This window comes from Quercus lobata, chromosome 2 (genome assembly GCF_001633185.2).
Source record: "Quercus lobata isolate SW786 chromosome 2, ValleyOak3.0 Primary Assembly, whole genome shotgun sequence".
In the NCBI taxonomy this organism is placed as follows: Eukaryota; Viridiplantae; Streptophyta; class Magnoliopsida; order Fagales; family Fagaceae; genus Quercus; species Quercus lobata.
In genome coordinates this window covers 19,357,151-19,371,965 of record NC_044905.1, presented here as the reverse complement: position 1 = coordinate 19,371,965, position 14,815 = coordinate 19,357,151, and the positions used below count along the sequence as shown (strand labels likewise).

The window sequence follows — 14,815 nt, the reverse complement described above, 5'->3', positions numbered from 1 at the left end:
GCTGTAGCCACCGATACGGTACGGTAATTACACTGATTTTAAATCATTGAACTTTATGATAAAATAAGTACAATAGAGAGTTTTATCTCTCAGTTAAACAGTAAAAAATACCATTTTTTATTCTATTTTTCTCTTTTTATTTTTTATCCTTTCCGTTTTCACTCTAATAAAACAAACCCTAAATAATCATAAAATATTAAATTATTATCAATTTAATCTAAAGTCTTAAAAATCGACGTGATGACAAAGACGATTAGAATACCATCAACAATATAACAAATAATTATCATTATTTTTATTATTAAAAAAAAATTGTTAACTATCAATTTTCAAGACAGTCTAATTGAAAAAAAATAAGTGTAATACCTATCATAAGTCAAAAGTTAAAGTAAGGTAAATATTTAGAGAGATTGTGAACTTACCTCGAGTTCCAACTCCTTGAAAGAGCTGAAAAAGATCCACTTAGCTTCTAGGAAGTTGGAAAATTGATCCAGAAAAAGTTTGAGTAGAGGTGGGTATGAGCTTGGATTAGAAAGAAGCGAAGATAGATCATTGATTGCTAGTTTTGGCATCGAGGGTAGTGATACTGTTGGTTCTTCGAGAGGCAACCTTACTGTTCCTTTCTTGAAGTGATAATAGACGACATTGACTGCACAAGATTGAGTGTAAAATGGAGCTCCATCTATGCCATATTTTCTAGCCACGTCTAGAGCCCATGGTAGAGCACAGTCATACACAATAAACTTTGGGGGGTATTTGGAGCTGTTTAGTTTCTCAATATACTCTGATAAGCTTTGTGAAACTACATCTTTGAAACGATCCACAGTTGCTATTAAGCTTTCTACGGTTTCGTCTCCCTCGGAGCCATCAGAGATTATCTCAATGTTGACAGAGCTAGCACCTTGCAAGGCTTGCATGGAGTTTCTAATGGTGCTGGTAGCGACTAAAGTCACTCTAGCACCCTTTGTGGCTAAGCGCTTGGAGAACTGGAGCATAGGATTTATGTGACCTTGTACAGGGTAAGGAATCACTAGAATATGAGTTTTCCTCTCCATTTTCTTGCAATTTGCTCTCCCTCACTCTATCAGATGGATGAGAAAGGATTCAAAGAGATAATGTCATGATATATGTATATATAAGGTTAAGAGTGTAACACGTCCATAACTTTTTTAGAATTTACATTTTAAAAATCTGACTATTGAGTTTATTTTGTTCTATATATTTAAAGTTTAAACCATCAATTAGAGTCTTGCCATATTTTCTTTACACAGTGAATTAAATATCTCCATATATAAAAATAATTATAATAATTATCGACTAATAATTACTATAGTTATAGGATTGATTTCAAGTTATATCTAGTGTAACTTTAAACAGTATCACATCATTCAATATTTTTTAATTGATTGCGAATGCTTGCAAAATTAAATATAATTAAATATCAATGGTTATGTTATCAATCAATTATTTAAATTCAAGTTTTTGTATTTTAAAATAATGAATAAAAAATGAGTTTTTAAATCAAATAGTAAATAACAACTGAGTGACATGAAGCATGCATGTTTTAACATATAGAACATATAATCTAACAGTGAAATTTTCAAAATATAAATTTAATAATAAATTATTAGATGGTGTAATATTATTTAGAGTTACACTGTGTGTAACTTAAATTCAACCCATAATTATATATTTAATAGTTTCATTGAACAAATATTTATAATATATAAATATTCATTAATAACTTTCATAATTAACAAAGTTCATATATAATACTTAATATACAAACATAATGATGATATATGTCTATTAATAACTATCATTAATTTTAATAGATTATAATTAATACAACACATAAATTCATCACTGTCATTATTTTTATTATATACAAGCTAGTAACATCACATGTTTTTTTATTTAAAAAAAAACTGTGAATTTTTTTTCCTTTTAACAAAGGTTTTTTTTTTTTTTGGTTAGAACTTTTAACAAAGCTTCAAATGCCTGTCAATTTCTTGGTTTTATTAAAAGTAGAAAAGATGAGGATGTGGGCTCTTCGCTCTGTGGCTTTTCTCTGCCATTATGTTTATCATATATATACATGTCAGTAATCACTCATTAAAAAAAAAAAGTGATTTTTTTTATAAAGCTAATTCAAATGCCTGTCAATTTCTTCGCTTTATTAAAATTAGAAATGATGAGAGGATGTGGACTTTAATTTGTTCTGGAGTAATTTTTGTGCCACACCATTTTCTTTGTTCCGTGGCTATTAACATTTTCATCTTCGCCGGCCGCCCTGTAACAATTTTTTTTTTTTTTTTTCGGTTTATTAATCATACTAGTAAAGTAATAAATCAAACTGATTCAGAAAGATAACAATATTTTTCGTAACATTGAATCGATGGGTACTGGCCGGCCGGTCGGGTAGTCAACAAATTGCCCCAGTTGGCACTCTTATTGTGTTATTTATATCTGCCTTTACATTCAATCCCAAAGTACTCATCCTAATGTGCATGCCTTCAAAAACAGAAAGTTAAAACTAAATTGTAATATACTGGGATTAAGGCCAAATTGGCCATTTACCACTTTTCGTGGAAATTATTAACAACATACCACTGTTTGCAAAATAAGTAGCAATATATCACTTTTTTTTAAACTCGAGTTTGCTGTGTAAATCGAGTTTTAAATACTTGAGTTTCATAAAAAAAAACTTGTGCTAACGTTGTAAATGCTCTCTTTTGTACTTCTATGGTACTCAAGCTTACCAAGCTCGAGTTCCTTGTATGGAACTCGAGTTTGACAAGCTCGAGTTCCTTATTCTCTTTTTTCTTTTTTCAATAATTAACAAATAAACATAAACATAAAAATAAGTAATTTTTTTCATTTGAACACACAAACATATGCAGTGAACAGAGAATAATTTATGCAAAAAAATAGTGAACAATTTTTTTAATCTGTTTCTCATAAAAATTGTTCACTATTTTCTACATAAATTGTTTCCAGCATTTTGCATAAATTATTTATGTTCAGCATTATTTAAAAAATTGTTCACTATTTTTTTGCATAAATTATTCTCTGTTCACTACATAAGTTTGTGCGTTCAAATGAAAAAACTTACTTATGTTTATTTTTATGCTTATTTGTTGATCATTGAAAAAATAAAAAATGAATAAGGAACTCGAGCTTGTCAAACTCGAGTTCCATACAAGGGACTCGAGCTTGGTAAGCTCGAGTAGCATAGAAGTACAAATGAGAGCATTTACACAAGTTTTTTTATGAAACTCGAGTATTTAAAACTCGATTTACACAACAAACTCAAGTTTCCTGAACTCGAGTTTCAAAAAAGTGATATATTGCTACTTATTTTGCAAACAGTGATATATTGCTAATAATTTCTGCGAAAAGTGGTAAATGGCCGATTTCACCCTAGGATTAACCATTCATACTTGCAAAACACAGAAGTTAAAACTTATAAGCTCACTGTTTCAATGTCAGAACACAAAGTATAGCCTAGCTCATGTTCACCTATGGACCATTTGTGCATTATAATATATTTTACGTGACTATCATTCAAGTGATTCGAGTCTCTTCCTCATCACCAATTTTTTTGAGGTGAAACGGCACAGCTCACAGTCCAACAAATGGTATCCGAGTCAAAGTCATAGGTTTGAGTCACAAAAGTGTTATTGTAAGGGAGGGATTATTAATGGGAAAACCACAATTTAACTCCCTATAACTACTCTAAAAATAGGCCAGTGAGCATGACGTCAAATACCATAAAAAATTTAATAGTGTATTCCTCATCATCAATTGGTTTTGAGGTGAAATGACATAGTAACCCTTTAAGAGATAACCCTTGACGACGATATTCAATACTATAACCACACTTCTTTTTGTCCACCATAATCTTGGTATAACACTATGAAAAAACAAATCCGTTGACATCATTGCTTATGTAAACATTATAAGAATAATGCAAGGTCATGTCAGCTTTCTTTGTCTATTATATATGAGGTGGTACATGTTGTTTCCATTGCATATATCCTCCCCCTCACATGGGGGTGGACCTCAGTGAGGAGGAGGATACATGCAGTGTGAGGTCAACCCCCATATAAGGGAGATGATACATGTAACGGAAACAACATGTATTTTCTCGTTATATATGGCCAATATTGCGAGAGTTCAAAAGGAAGTAAAAATAAAAAGGTTAAATTGTCATAATAACCATATCATGAGCAAGGATTATTATATCTAGGTAAAATTTTATAACAATAATAAATTTAATTTATATTATATTAAAAGTTAATTTTTTTTTATTATAATCAATCAATTATTAATTTTTTGAAAGGTTTTAACAAATGAATTTAATAATTTAACTATTATTTTAACATTCCCAAAGTAGAACTCGAGACCCCTTGGAGCCCAAACTCTAAGCCTTAGACAGATACCATCCCACCTTAGAGGCAGAAGACGCTGGCTGTAGCCAATGTGAAATTTGAGACATAAGAAAATAAAAAATAAATATATAATATTATCATTCTCATGACTATATCATGAGCTAATTAAGTTATTGCATTCGGGTAAAATTTTATTACAATAAATCTTTCAAATTATACTACAATAAAAATGAAATTTTATTGCAATTGATAAATTATTGACTACCTTGGTGAATTTAAATATTTAACTATTATTCTTACCCCATCACATAAGTCCAATCTCTCCTTTAATAAGTGGGATCTAACACATGATGTTTTTAAATTTTAAAAGAGGAGGTAGAGCAAAAACAATAGTTTAAAATCTGGACAAGCTACTTTAATACCATGATAATTTATTGAAGTTATAACCGCTAAGAAATGATAAATTGAATTATTTAACCATTATTCTAACAAAAATACATCATTTATTAATTAGTTATGAGATGAAAACTAGTTTTTCAATTTAGATACAAGTTAATCAATATTCTTGTTCGAAGTCCCTGTCTCACTAATTGCCTCTAGAGCCAAGCCTCTCCATTTCTTAGCATTCTGATAAAGTTAATTATTATAATTAACAGTAATACATCATTTATTAATTACTTATAAGATGGAAACTAGTTTATCAATTTAGATACAAGCTCATCAATGTTCTTGTCCGAAGTACCTCCCTCACTAACTGCCTCTAGAGCCAAACACCTCCATTTCATAGCATCCTTTTTCATTTCTCTTCCTCTCTCACCCTCCATTACTTCCCTAATGCAAAACTCAATCTCTTCTCTTCTCACAATCCCATTCTCATCAACCTTAACCTTAATTCCCACCTTCCACACATCCTGAACAAACTTGGCATCTGTTGTTTGGTCGGTCCATTGTGGCATACCCACCTTTGGCACTCCCACAACCCAATTGATGATACTAATAGAGGATTCTAATGTGAACAGGTTAAGCCCATAATCATTATCATTCTTGACCCAGTTGTCAAGGTACTTCGATGGAACTGTTGGCCCAATTGTTAAAACTGGACAACTTTTTTTCATTGCATCCACCACCTTTTTTTTTTAATAAGACAGAAATTCTACTTTAGTCTAATCTAAGAGTATATGTGTGTGAAACTCTTTCCTAGAAACTTGAACTCCAGTCATTGTCTCTCCCACAACCCACAGACACTTATACTTGTAGAGTGATCATTGTACCAAAGGTGTGTGGATCTACAACTTATTATAAAAAAGCACGTCACATACAATCAGTCATTATTAAGGTACATAGGTTAGCACATGAAAATTCTTATTATTCCATTCATTCAAGTTTATAGTGCCAACTTTCCTTAAAAAAAAAAAGTTTATAGTGTTAGCAACTTTTGACATATATGAAAGAATGATTTTAACATCTTATTAAGAAAACCACTTAATTGAAAATGTGTTAATACTTATCAAAAAAAAAGATAGAAAAATAGTGTCGATAGTTTCATCATCATTAGAGCATCCGTAACAGATGTTCCAAAAATTATGCCATTTTACCACATCAAATGCCTACTTTATTATTTTATCATATCATTTTACAACATCTCATTTATCAAGTGTTTTATAATTCAATTCTATACATTAAAATAATATTTACTACACATTAAAATAATATTTACTACTCATCAACACAATAAACAAACAACAAATAATATACCACATATCTTCCGTACCGTGGCAAATTTGCCACGGTACTGTTCAATGTTGCAAAAAAAAAAACAATATACCACATCTACTAAATGGGCTAAAATTGGGTTTGGTGTGGGATATGTGCCAAATATTTAACATTTGGCACATATCCCACATCTAGTGTGGGTGCTCTAAGCGAGATGTAAATTCAAGCTAATGATCTATGTAATTAAAGTCACTTTTTATTATAATTAATTAGTTTTTTTTTTTCATTTACATAATTAAATTGCTTAACTCTATTTTTGAATAGACAAAATTTGATTCCAAACATATTTGGAGCCTGAGGCTTCAACCCCCATTAAGAAGAATATATGTGTTTTTGTCATGAGCAATGAACATGACTCACTTAATCTTAATTATACTTGATCCAAGTATCCAACCAACCATATGAGTTAACAAGCATTACACATGACAGGGACACATGTTGTCTTTTTATAAAGACCTGAAGCCCAAAGTTCCAAATATTTCTTAAAGCATAACTTCTTCCTTTTTGGATAAAAAACATTAGAGGAACTAGATATGAAGAAAGTTAAAAGGTGACCATAATATATTAATTAGCACATTTGAGCATATCATTGAATTTCTTAGCCATAATCTTTTATTTGGATGAGGAGAAAGAGAGAGGAAGGGTGCTCAGAAATCTACTACCCTTCCCTCCTCGCTCTTCCCCTCCATTCTAGACTTAAAAGTTATAATACTAAACCAATTAAATCACTAGAAATAAATAAATAAACAAACATAACACCCCCCCCCCCCAACCAACACACACAATATATATATATATATATATATATATATATATATGGATGAGGGAGAATTGCAAAGAAGGGTGCTTGGAAACCATTAAAAATTAATAAGTAAATTGGCTATTAAAATCATGTTTGGGGCATTTGGGCCCCTCTCCTCCAAGAACACATCAGACCAGGCCCAGCTCAACAAGGAAACATAAAGACAGACCCCAAAAAAAATTAAAAAGCCCAATTAAAGGCCCATTAAAACTACTAGCTTTTCACCAGGTACCTCTCTAAAACCCTAAACCTAGCCTCTCTCTCTGTTTTTTCCTCTCTCCAAGGTCAGAGAGGTAATCAACAACGCCGCATCAACCACGCCGCCGGCCTCTCCAACCTCCAATTTTCAAGTATTATTCTCTGATGCTCTTTCTCTCCACACCATACGTTTATAGTTTGTGTGAATTTCTGCTGACTGTGGGTTTTTTTTTTTTTTTTTTGCTGAGGATGATTGTGAATTGAATAATTGACAAAAATCCATTCATAATGTTGTTTTTTGGCAACTATGTTTGTGGGTTTTGTTGATTTTGCTTGCTTGGCTTTTGGGTTAGGTCCATATAGGATTTAAGAATTCTGGGTATTGCATTTTCTGGTTAATTTTGTATTTTTTGAAATATGGGTGTTTTTGATATTATCATTGGTGTGGTAGTGTGAGTTTATGAATGAAATTTTAATTATACTTTTCACTACTTTGTTATTGTAGTAGTAGGGGGGTGATAGCTGGTGAAGCTTTAAGATGGTGCAGTATAATTTTAAGAACATTACTGTAGTTCCAAATGGGAAGGACTTCATTGATATAATTTTGTCTCGTACTCAACGGCAAACGCCGACTGTTGTCCATAAGGGCTATGCTATCTCTCGCCTACGCCAATTTTATATGCGTAAAGTGAAGTATACCCAGACGAACTATTATGACAAGCTCTCTACAATCATCGACGAGTTTCCTCGTCTTGATGATATCCATCCTTTTTATGGAGATCTTCTTCATGTGCTCTACAACAAAGATCACTACAAGCTTGCCCTTGGCCAGATCAATACCGCAAGGAATCTGATTAGTAAGATTGCTAAAGATTATGTCAGGTTGTTGAAGTATGGTGATTCGTTGTACCGATGCAAGTGTCTGAAGGTTGCTGCTCTTGGTCGCATGTGCACTGTCATAAAAAGGGTTGCTCCTAGTTTGGCTTACTTAGAACAGATCAGACAGCATATGGCTAGGCTACCTTCGATTGATCCAAATACTCGGACGGTCTTGATTTGTGGGTATCCCAATGTGGGCAAGAGTTCCTTCATTAACAAGATCACTAGAGCTGATGTGGATGTCCAGCCCTATGCTTTCACCACAAAGTCGCTCTTTGTTGGTCATACAGACTATAAATACCTAAGGTATCAAGTCATTGATACACCTGGTATTTTGGACCGGCCTTTTGAGGATCGCAATATTATTGAGATGTGCAGTATCACAGCTTTGGCACATCTTCGAGCTGCAGTGTTGTTCTTCTTAGACATCTCGGGGTCTTGTGGATATACCATTGCACAACAGGCTGCACTTTTTCACAGCATTAAGTCTCTGTTTATGAACAAACCTTTGACTATTGTATGCAACAAGACTGATTTGCAACCACTTGAAAGTTTATCAGAGGAAGATATGAAGTTGGTCATGGAGATGAAAGCTGAAGCTATGAAGACAGTGGTTGGTCAAGGAGGTGAGCCTACTGATGACCAAGGGGTGCTGCTGACCATGAGTACTTTGACTGAGGATGGGGTAATTGCTGTGAAAAATGCAGCTTGTGAGAGGTTATTGGATCAGAGGGTTGAAATAAAGATGAAATCCAAAAAGATAAATGATTGCTTAAATCGTTTTCATGTTGCGATTCCAAAGCCACGGGACCAGAAGGAAAGGCCACCTTGTATACCTCAGGCAGTTTTGGAAGCTAAAGCGAAGCAAGCAGCAGAGAAGGAAAAGAGGAAAACTGAAAAGGATTTGGAGAATGAGAATGGTGGTGCAGGAGTATACTCTGCTAGTTTGAAGAAGAATTATATCTTAGCTAATGATGAATGGAAAGAAGATGTATTGCCAGAAATTCTTGATGGGCACAATGTGTATGACTTCATTGATCCTGATATTTTACAAAGGCTTGAGGAGTTGGAACAAGAAGAAGGGCTAAGGCAGGCAGAGGAAGTTGATGATGATTTTGAGATGGATGGCAAGGAATTGACTCCGGAAGAGCAACAAGCATTGGCTGAGATTAGAAAAAAGAAAAGCTTACTCATTCAACAGCACAGGATCAAGAAAAGCACTGCAGAGAGCCGGCCTATTGTACCAAGAAAGTTTGACAAGGACAAGCAGTTCACAACCAGGAGAATGGGAAGGCAGCTATCTGCTTTGGGGCTGGATCCATCTAAGGCCATTGATCGAGCCCGTAGTAGGTCGAGAGGTCGGAAGAGGGAGAGGTCACCTGCTAATGATGGTGGTGATGCTATGGATATGGATGTGGACACACCTAACAAGAGGCTGCGAATGAGGTCTAGATCCCGATCAAGGTCAGTCTCACGGCCACCGGGTGAACTTGTCCCTGGAGAGGGCTTCAGGGACTCTGCTCAAAAGGTTAAGGCACAAAAGCTTGCAAAGAAATCTTCCAAGAAGAGGAACAAGGATGCACGTCGTGGTGAGGCAGATAGGGTAATACCTACTTTGAAACCAAAGCATTTGTTCTCTGGGAAGCGGTCCAGCGGAAAAACTGATAGACGTTGATTTACTAGAGGTAAATCCATGTGCATTGCCTTTTCATTTTCACTTGAGCTTGTCTTTTTATTTTAACACACTTACAATTTTTCTCATTTGCTTATCTATATATATTAAGATCGCATTTTTGTTTTTTTGGTATTTAAGAGCTCTTTTCATTGTTTAATAACTAGTATTTACACTGTATGTTGAATGTTGATGGTTTCGCTGCGTGCCTGTTATCTGAGGCTTCAGGTGCATTTTTTTCTTTCTTTCTCCCTTGCATGCTTTTGGAACAGATGTATCTGTTTTAAGATTTTCAGATTTTATGGATGCTGGTAAATGGGAGGATGCCAAAGCTGTAAGCAGCAATTATTTGGTTCTTGATTGAATATGTGTTGATGATGGTGCTCACCTTTCTTGTAACTTGGTTCTACTTTGAGACATTTTAGTCGTCAAATCATTCTATGCATAAATTTGCTAAAACATCAGACAATGTAACCTATATTATCCGAGATTCCTGGGTAAAGTATATATTTGGCAGTTCCCTTGATGCTTGATTATTATTTTTTTGAGAATTGAGTGCAGTGTTTGTAAATTTTTATTAAGCTCTTTGCTGTGCATCCATTGTATGGAGAAGTTTGGTATGTTGATTACCTTCAGTTTCTTAAATGCTAATATCATATTGATAGGTGTTAGGTGCAAGTGTTTTCTTCCTTTCCCCAAAATTATTTTGGAAACAAGCACATCCCCTTTTATTTTCCTCACATGCAAACCAGCTTATATCCTTTATTGGATATGGCTAAATATAAGATATTGTTCTTGCATTGGAATATTTTTTAGCCATGTGGAATAATCTCATGCTGCTTACATTCTTGCATGGGCTGTTTAACCCTTAAGAAAGGCAATTGGAAGAGCTTAGAGGTCTGGTTTATTGACTACTTTTCCCATTCTAGGCTTTATAATTGACATCATATTATGATATTAGAGACAAAAATTTTCAGAATCTTCGGGAGGTTTGATTTCTTTAGTAATAATCAAGATGCTTTTTTGTACAGGGCATGTTGGTTCATGGTTCGTGGAGACAGAATTCCTTGGGTTTACTTGCAGTCAAGAAAGAATTTTGTTCGATCAATTCTTTGGTTTGGCTGGAGGTTGTACACTTCTTGACCATGGCAGCATATCAGCAGATTTTTGCTATCTTCTTTGTTATAGCATAATGTTGAGGCAATTTTGAGTTTGAGAAACGATTTAAATTATAATTTTTCCTAAGTGACTAGAGCGTGACTTAATATTAAATTTTTTGTTTGGTTTTTCCTCTTAATATCGTAATGTGTATTAGTTCACAGATGAATTTGGCTTAATTGCTGTTTGTTAGATACTCCAAGACCCAATTCAAATTATGTTTTCATTGATGATCGTTTTGAAACAATTCTCTGATTCAGTCAAATTCTTTGCTTGGTTGTTTCTCTTAATATATGAAAGTTACGGTACATGTTTGAGTGAAAAATGCAACTGAAACTATGCCAAAATTTGGCCGCATCCAAAGCCCAAGATAAAGTAGAATCATAGACTATGCAATCAATAGGGTGCCCCAAGTGTTTGTACTTTTTGACGAGTTGGGCTTAAAGTCTTTGAGCCACTGTCTTTCAAACGAGTGAGATTCTCGATTCTATCTTTTTTTAATTTAAACTTTTCCGATTTCACAAGAAAAAAAAATGGACATATGACAAGCTGCGATCTATAAGACAGAAATTTTAGGTTTTATTTTATAAGATGACTAACAGGTATTCATTCCCCAAAGAATGCAAATTAAAAAAGTGTAATAATGCACTTGCTAGAAGCGGTGGGATTTTGTAATTTATAACATTCTCCCAATCTGATGCTTTGTTATTATTATACTAATATTCAGACAAACTTGGCATGTATTATGATACGCAGTGTTTCTACTAACCTTGCCGTTAGTTGTTAATGCAATTCCATATTTTACCCCCAAAAAAAGAAAAAGAAATTTTCCTCTGGATGTTTGGCATGTACCATGGCTTCAGTCCTAGGACAGTTTAAACTTTAAAGAGATTGAATAAGAGTTAACAATATATTACAACGTAGGAAATTGGAAAATCAAACTGAGGAATTGGAACCTGGTGCAAAAAATATTGGTTCGAGTAACATGAGGTGCCTATATACTCTAATATTGACAGGTAATAATATAAATAAATAAATATATATATATATATATATATATATATGTATATATACACCTCGTTGAGCGTGATACAACAATGTTAAAGCATTACCACAAGCTAATGCTCGATATCTTGCCTGGACGAGTAGAGCATAGTGAATTCATGAATTTAAATTATGGATTGCGTCGATGAAATAGGATTTGATTGCTATTGATCCTCGTTAGCGCAGATTATAAATTTTTCTAGTAACAACTTTAGTTCAACACTTTCGATTCGGAGAGATAATAATCTGAGAGACACGAAGTGAGAGATTAATATAATGATATATATGACACCACGTAATCCAAAAACTTAAATCGATGAGTTTGGGTCCAACTAAATTGTAGTATTGAGGACTTACTCTTGTAATTAGTATCTCTTGTGGGACTTAAACACTTGACTAACTACACTACCTACATGTAAATATTTCAACAAATCTCCATATTTAAGTGTGAACCTTACCGCGCATCTTTGGTGCGGTGGTCACTCTACAAGTATAAGTACTCGTGGGGTGTTGAGGGCAAGAGCCGGGGTTCATGTCTCCAAGAGGGAGTTTCACATACATATATACTAAGATTAGGCTAAATTAGAAATTCTATCTTACATAAAAATAATAATAATAAATAAATAAATAAATAAAAATAAAAGAAAAAAGTGTGAACCTTCTACTAAATCATTTGTAACACTTTAGTTATTTTTTCTCTTGAATTAAAGTCTTTTTCTGCACAATATAAGTGTCATGCATTACCTTCACCAATAGAGTGCTCTTTACTCAATTATAGGTGGAGCGAAGATGGGAGTCTTACTTGCACAACAATGACAGTCACCAACATGCATCTAGTAAAAACTTTACTTAACCATGGGTAGAATTGAGGAGTCTTCCTTTTAGTTGGTGTTATCCATTGTCAAACACTTGCCCAGTTGAACCATTGACTCGAATTTCGTAAATCCACTTGTTGGGGAAATAAGAACTTGAAAAGACTCCAATTGAGTAATTAATATAATATATATAATATATATATATATATATAAATAGTATATAACCCAAAGGTTTTGATAATACGTTTGGGTCCAACTATGTTATATGAACCTCTCACTCTTGTAATTAGTATCATCAACACTTAACTAATTAATCACACTACTCACACATAAATATTTCAAACTTAAAGAATAAGACTAATCCCACTATATACATAAAAATCCTGATTCTGAATTTCCCCTCCAATTGGCTTCTTTCCTTAATTGATTAAGATTCTCCACATCTTAATAATCAAGATGTGGAGACAGAATTCCTTGGGTTTACTTGCAGTCAAGAAAGAATTTTGTTCGATCAATTATTTGGTTTGGCTGTAGGTTGCACACTTCTTGACCATGGCAGCATATCAGCAGATTTTTGTTATCTTCTTTGTTTTTTGCATAATGTTGAGGCAATTTTGAGTTTGAGAAACGATTTAAATTATAATTTTTCCTAAGCGACTAGAGCGTGACTTCATATTAAATTTTTTGGTTGGTTTTTTCTCTCAATCTGGTAATGTGTACTAGTTCACAGATGAATTTGGCTTAATTGCTGTTTGTTAGATACTCCCAAGACCCGATTCAAATTATGTTTTCATTGATGACCGTTTTGAAACAACTCTGATTCGGTCAAATTCTTTGCTTGGCTGTTTCTCTTAATCTTGTAAATATGTATGAGCTTCAATAACCCATGATACACACGATAAATATGAAAGTTACAGCACATGTTTGAGTGAAAAATGGAACTGAAACTAAGTCAAATTCTGGCCACATCCAAAGCCCATGATAAAGAAAAATCATAGACTATGCAATCAATAGGGTGCCCCAAGTCTTTGTACTTTTTGATGAGTTTGGCTGAGTCTTTGCGCCAATGGCTTTCAAACGAGTGAGATAGGCATGGAGACTCTCCGATTGGTGAAAGCTGCCCTCATTATAGCCATCTGATATTTTGTGTCAAATTGGACAGAGGCTGATGACTTGGGCTGCATGGTCTTGAAAATGAAATGAGTGATGGCAAATGTGGCTCTAATCCCTTTGGAGGCTAATGGGTTTGGGTGGCCTTGACTTGGGTAAGATAGTGCCAACACATGGGCTCCATAGCCTTTATTTTCCATCTCTATCTCTTGTGATTACGTACTATTACTTTATTTCTTTTCAGGCAATTGAAGGAATAATTGAACAATGAACAATAATCACGAGCAAGCTATTTGTAGGCATCGGGTATGCAAGTCAAACATGTGTTCAACTACTTTATAGTTTATATTACATCAACTGGAGAATGATATATGTAACTTGTTTTGATTGCTTAAAAATAAAAAAGAACAATAATTGAGCAAGCTATTTGTAGGCATTAGGTATGCAAGTCAAACATGCGTTCAACTACTTTATAGTTTATATTACATCAACTGGAGAATAATATATGTAACTTGTTTTGATTGCTTAAAAATAAAATAAAATAAAAAAGGCACGCAACATGTAGTGATCAGTGGAACATTTAGCGAAATACTTAGATTGGGATTGAGAATTTATATCCATGTGTGGTGCGCCATTACTTCTGGATGCACATTTTTAGAACAAAAATTATCGATTCTATTTTTTTTAATTTAAACTTTTCTGATTGCATAAGAAAAAAAATGGACATGTGATAAGCTGTGATCTATAAATTTTTTTTTTTTTTTTTGGAACATTTAGAATAAGACAGACATTTTGGAGAAAATGGGCTTTTGCCCTTTTTTTTAAAAAAAAAAAATCCAGCATTTTGCCCCCTTTCCTAAACTAATTTGGAAAATGCTCCTATTTTGAAACTCGATTTTCTAAAAATCGAGTTTCAGTTTAAAACTCGATTTTTGGACAATTAAGTTATAACAAACTAAAAATAAAAAAA

The 14,815-nt window shown here is 33.5% G+C and overlaps 2 protein-coding genes across 3 annotated transcripts; one reads left to right on the top strand and one right to left on the bottom strand.

Annotated features, from left to right (window-relative positions):
- Positions 1-351: 351 nt before the first annotated feature.
- Positions 352-1,129, bottom strand: LOC115977928 (UDP-glycosyltransferase 74G1-like). The gene has a single exon (XM_031099960.1). The coding sequence runs from the start codon at positions 1,053-1,055 to the stop codon at positions 402-404; it is 654 nt and encodes a 217-aa protein (XP_030955820.1). The 5' UTR covers positions 1,056-1,129; the 3' UTR covers positions 352-401.
- Positions 1,130-7,203: 6,074 nt separating this feature from the next.
- LOC115974862 (nucleolar GTP-binding protein 1-like) lies at positions 7,204-11,117 on the top strand. Of its 2 annotated transcripts, none has more exons than XM_031095403.1 (3): positions 7,204-7,319; positions 7,673-9,731; positions 10,750-11,117. In XM_031095403.1, exon 2 carries the CDS (start codon positions 7,706-7,708, stop codon positions 9,719-9,721), a length of 2,016 nt encoding a protein of 671 aa, XP_030951263.1. In that variant the 5' UTR covers positions 7,204-7,319; positions 7,673-7,705; the 3' UTR covers positions 9,722-9,731; positions 10,750-11,117. The 2 variants fall into 2 exon arrangements, with proteins under 2 accessions (XP_030951263.1, XP_030951264.1); XM_031095404.1 differs by having other exon boundaries at positions 7,225-7,319; positions 7,676-9,731.
- Positions 11,118-14,815: the final 3,698 nt, after the last annotated feature.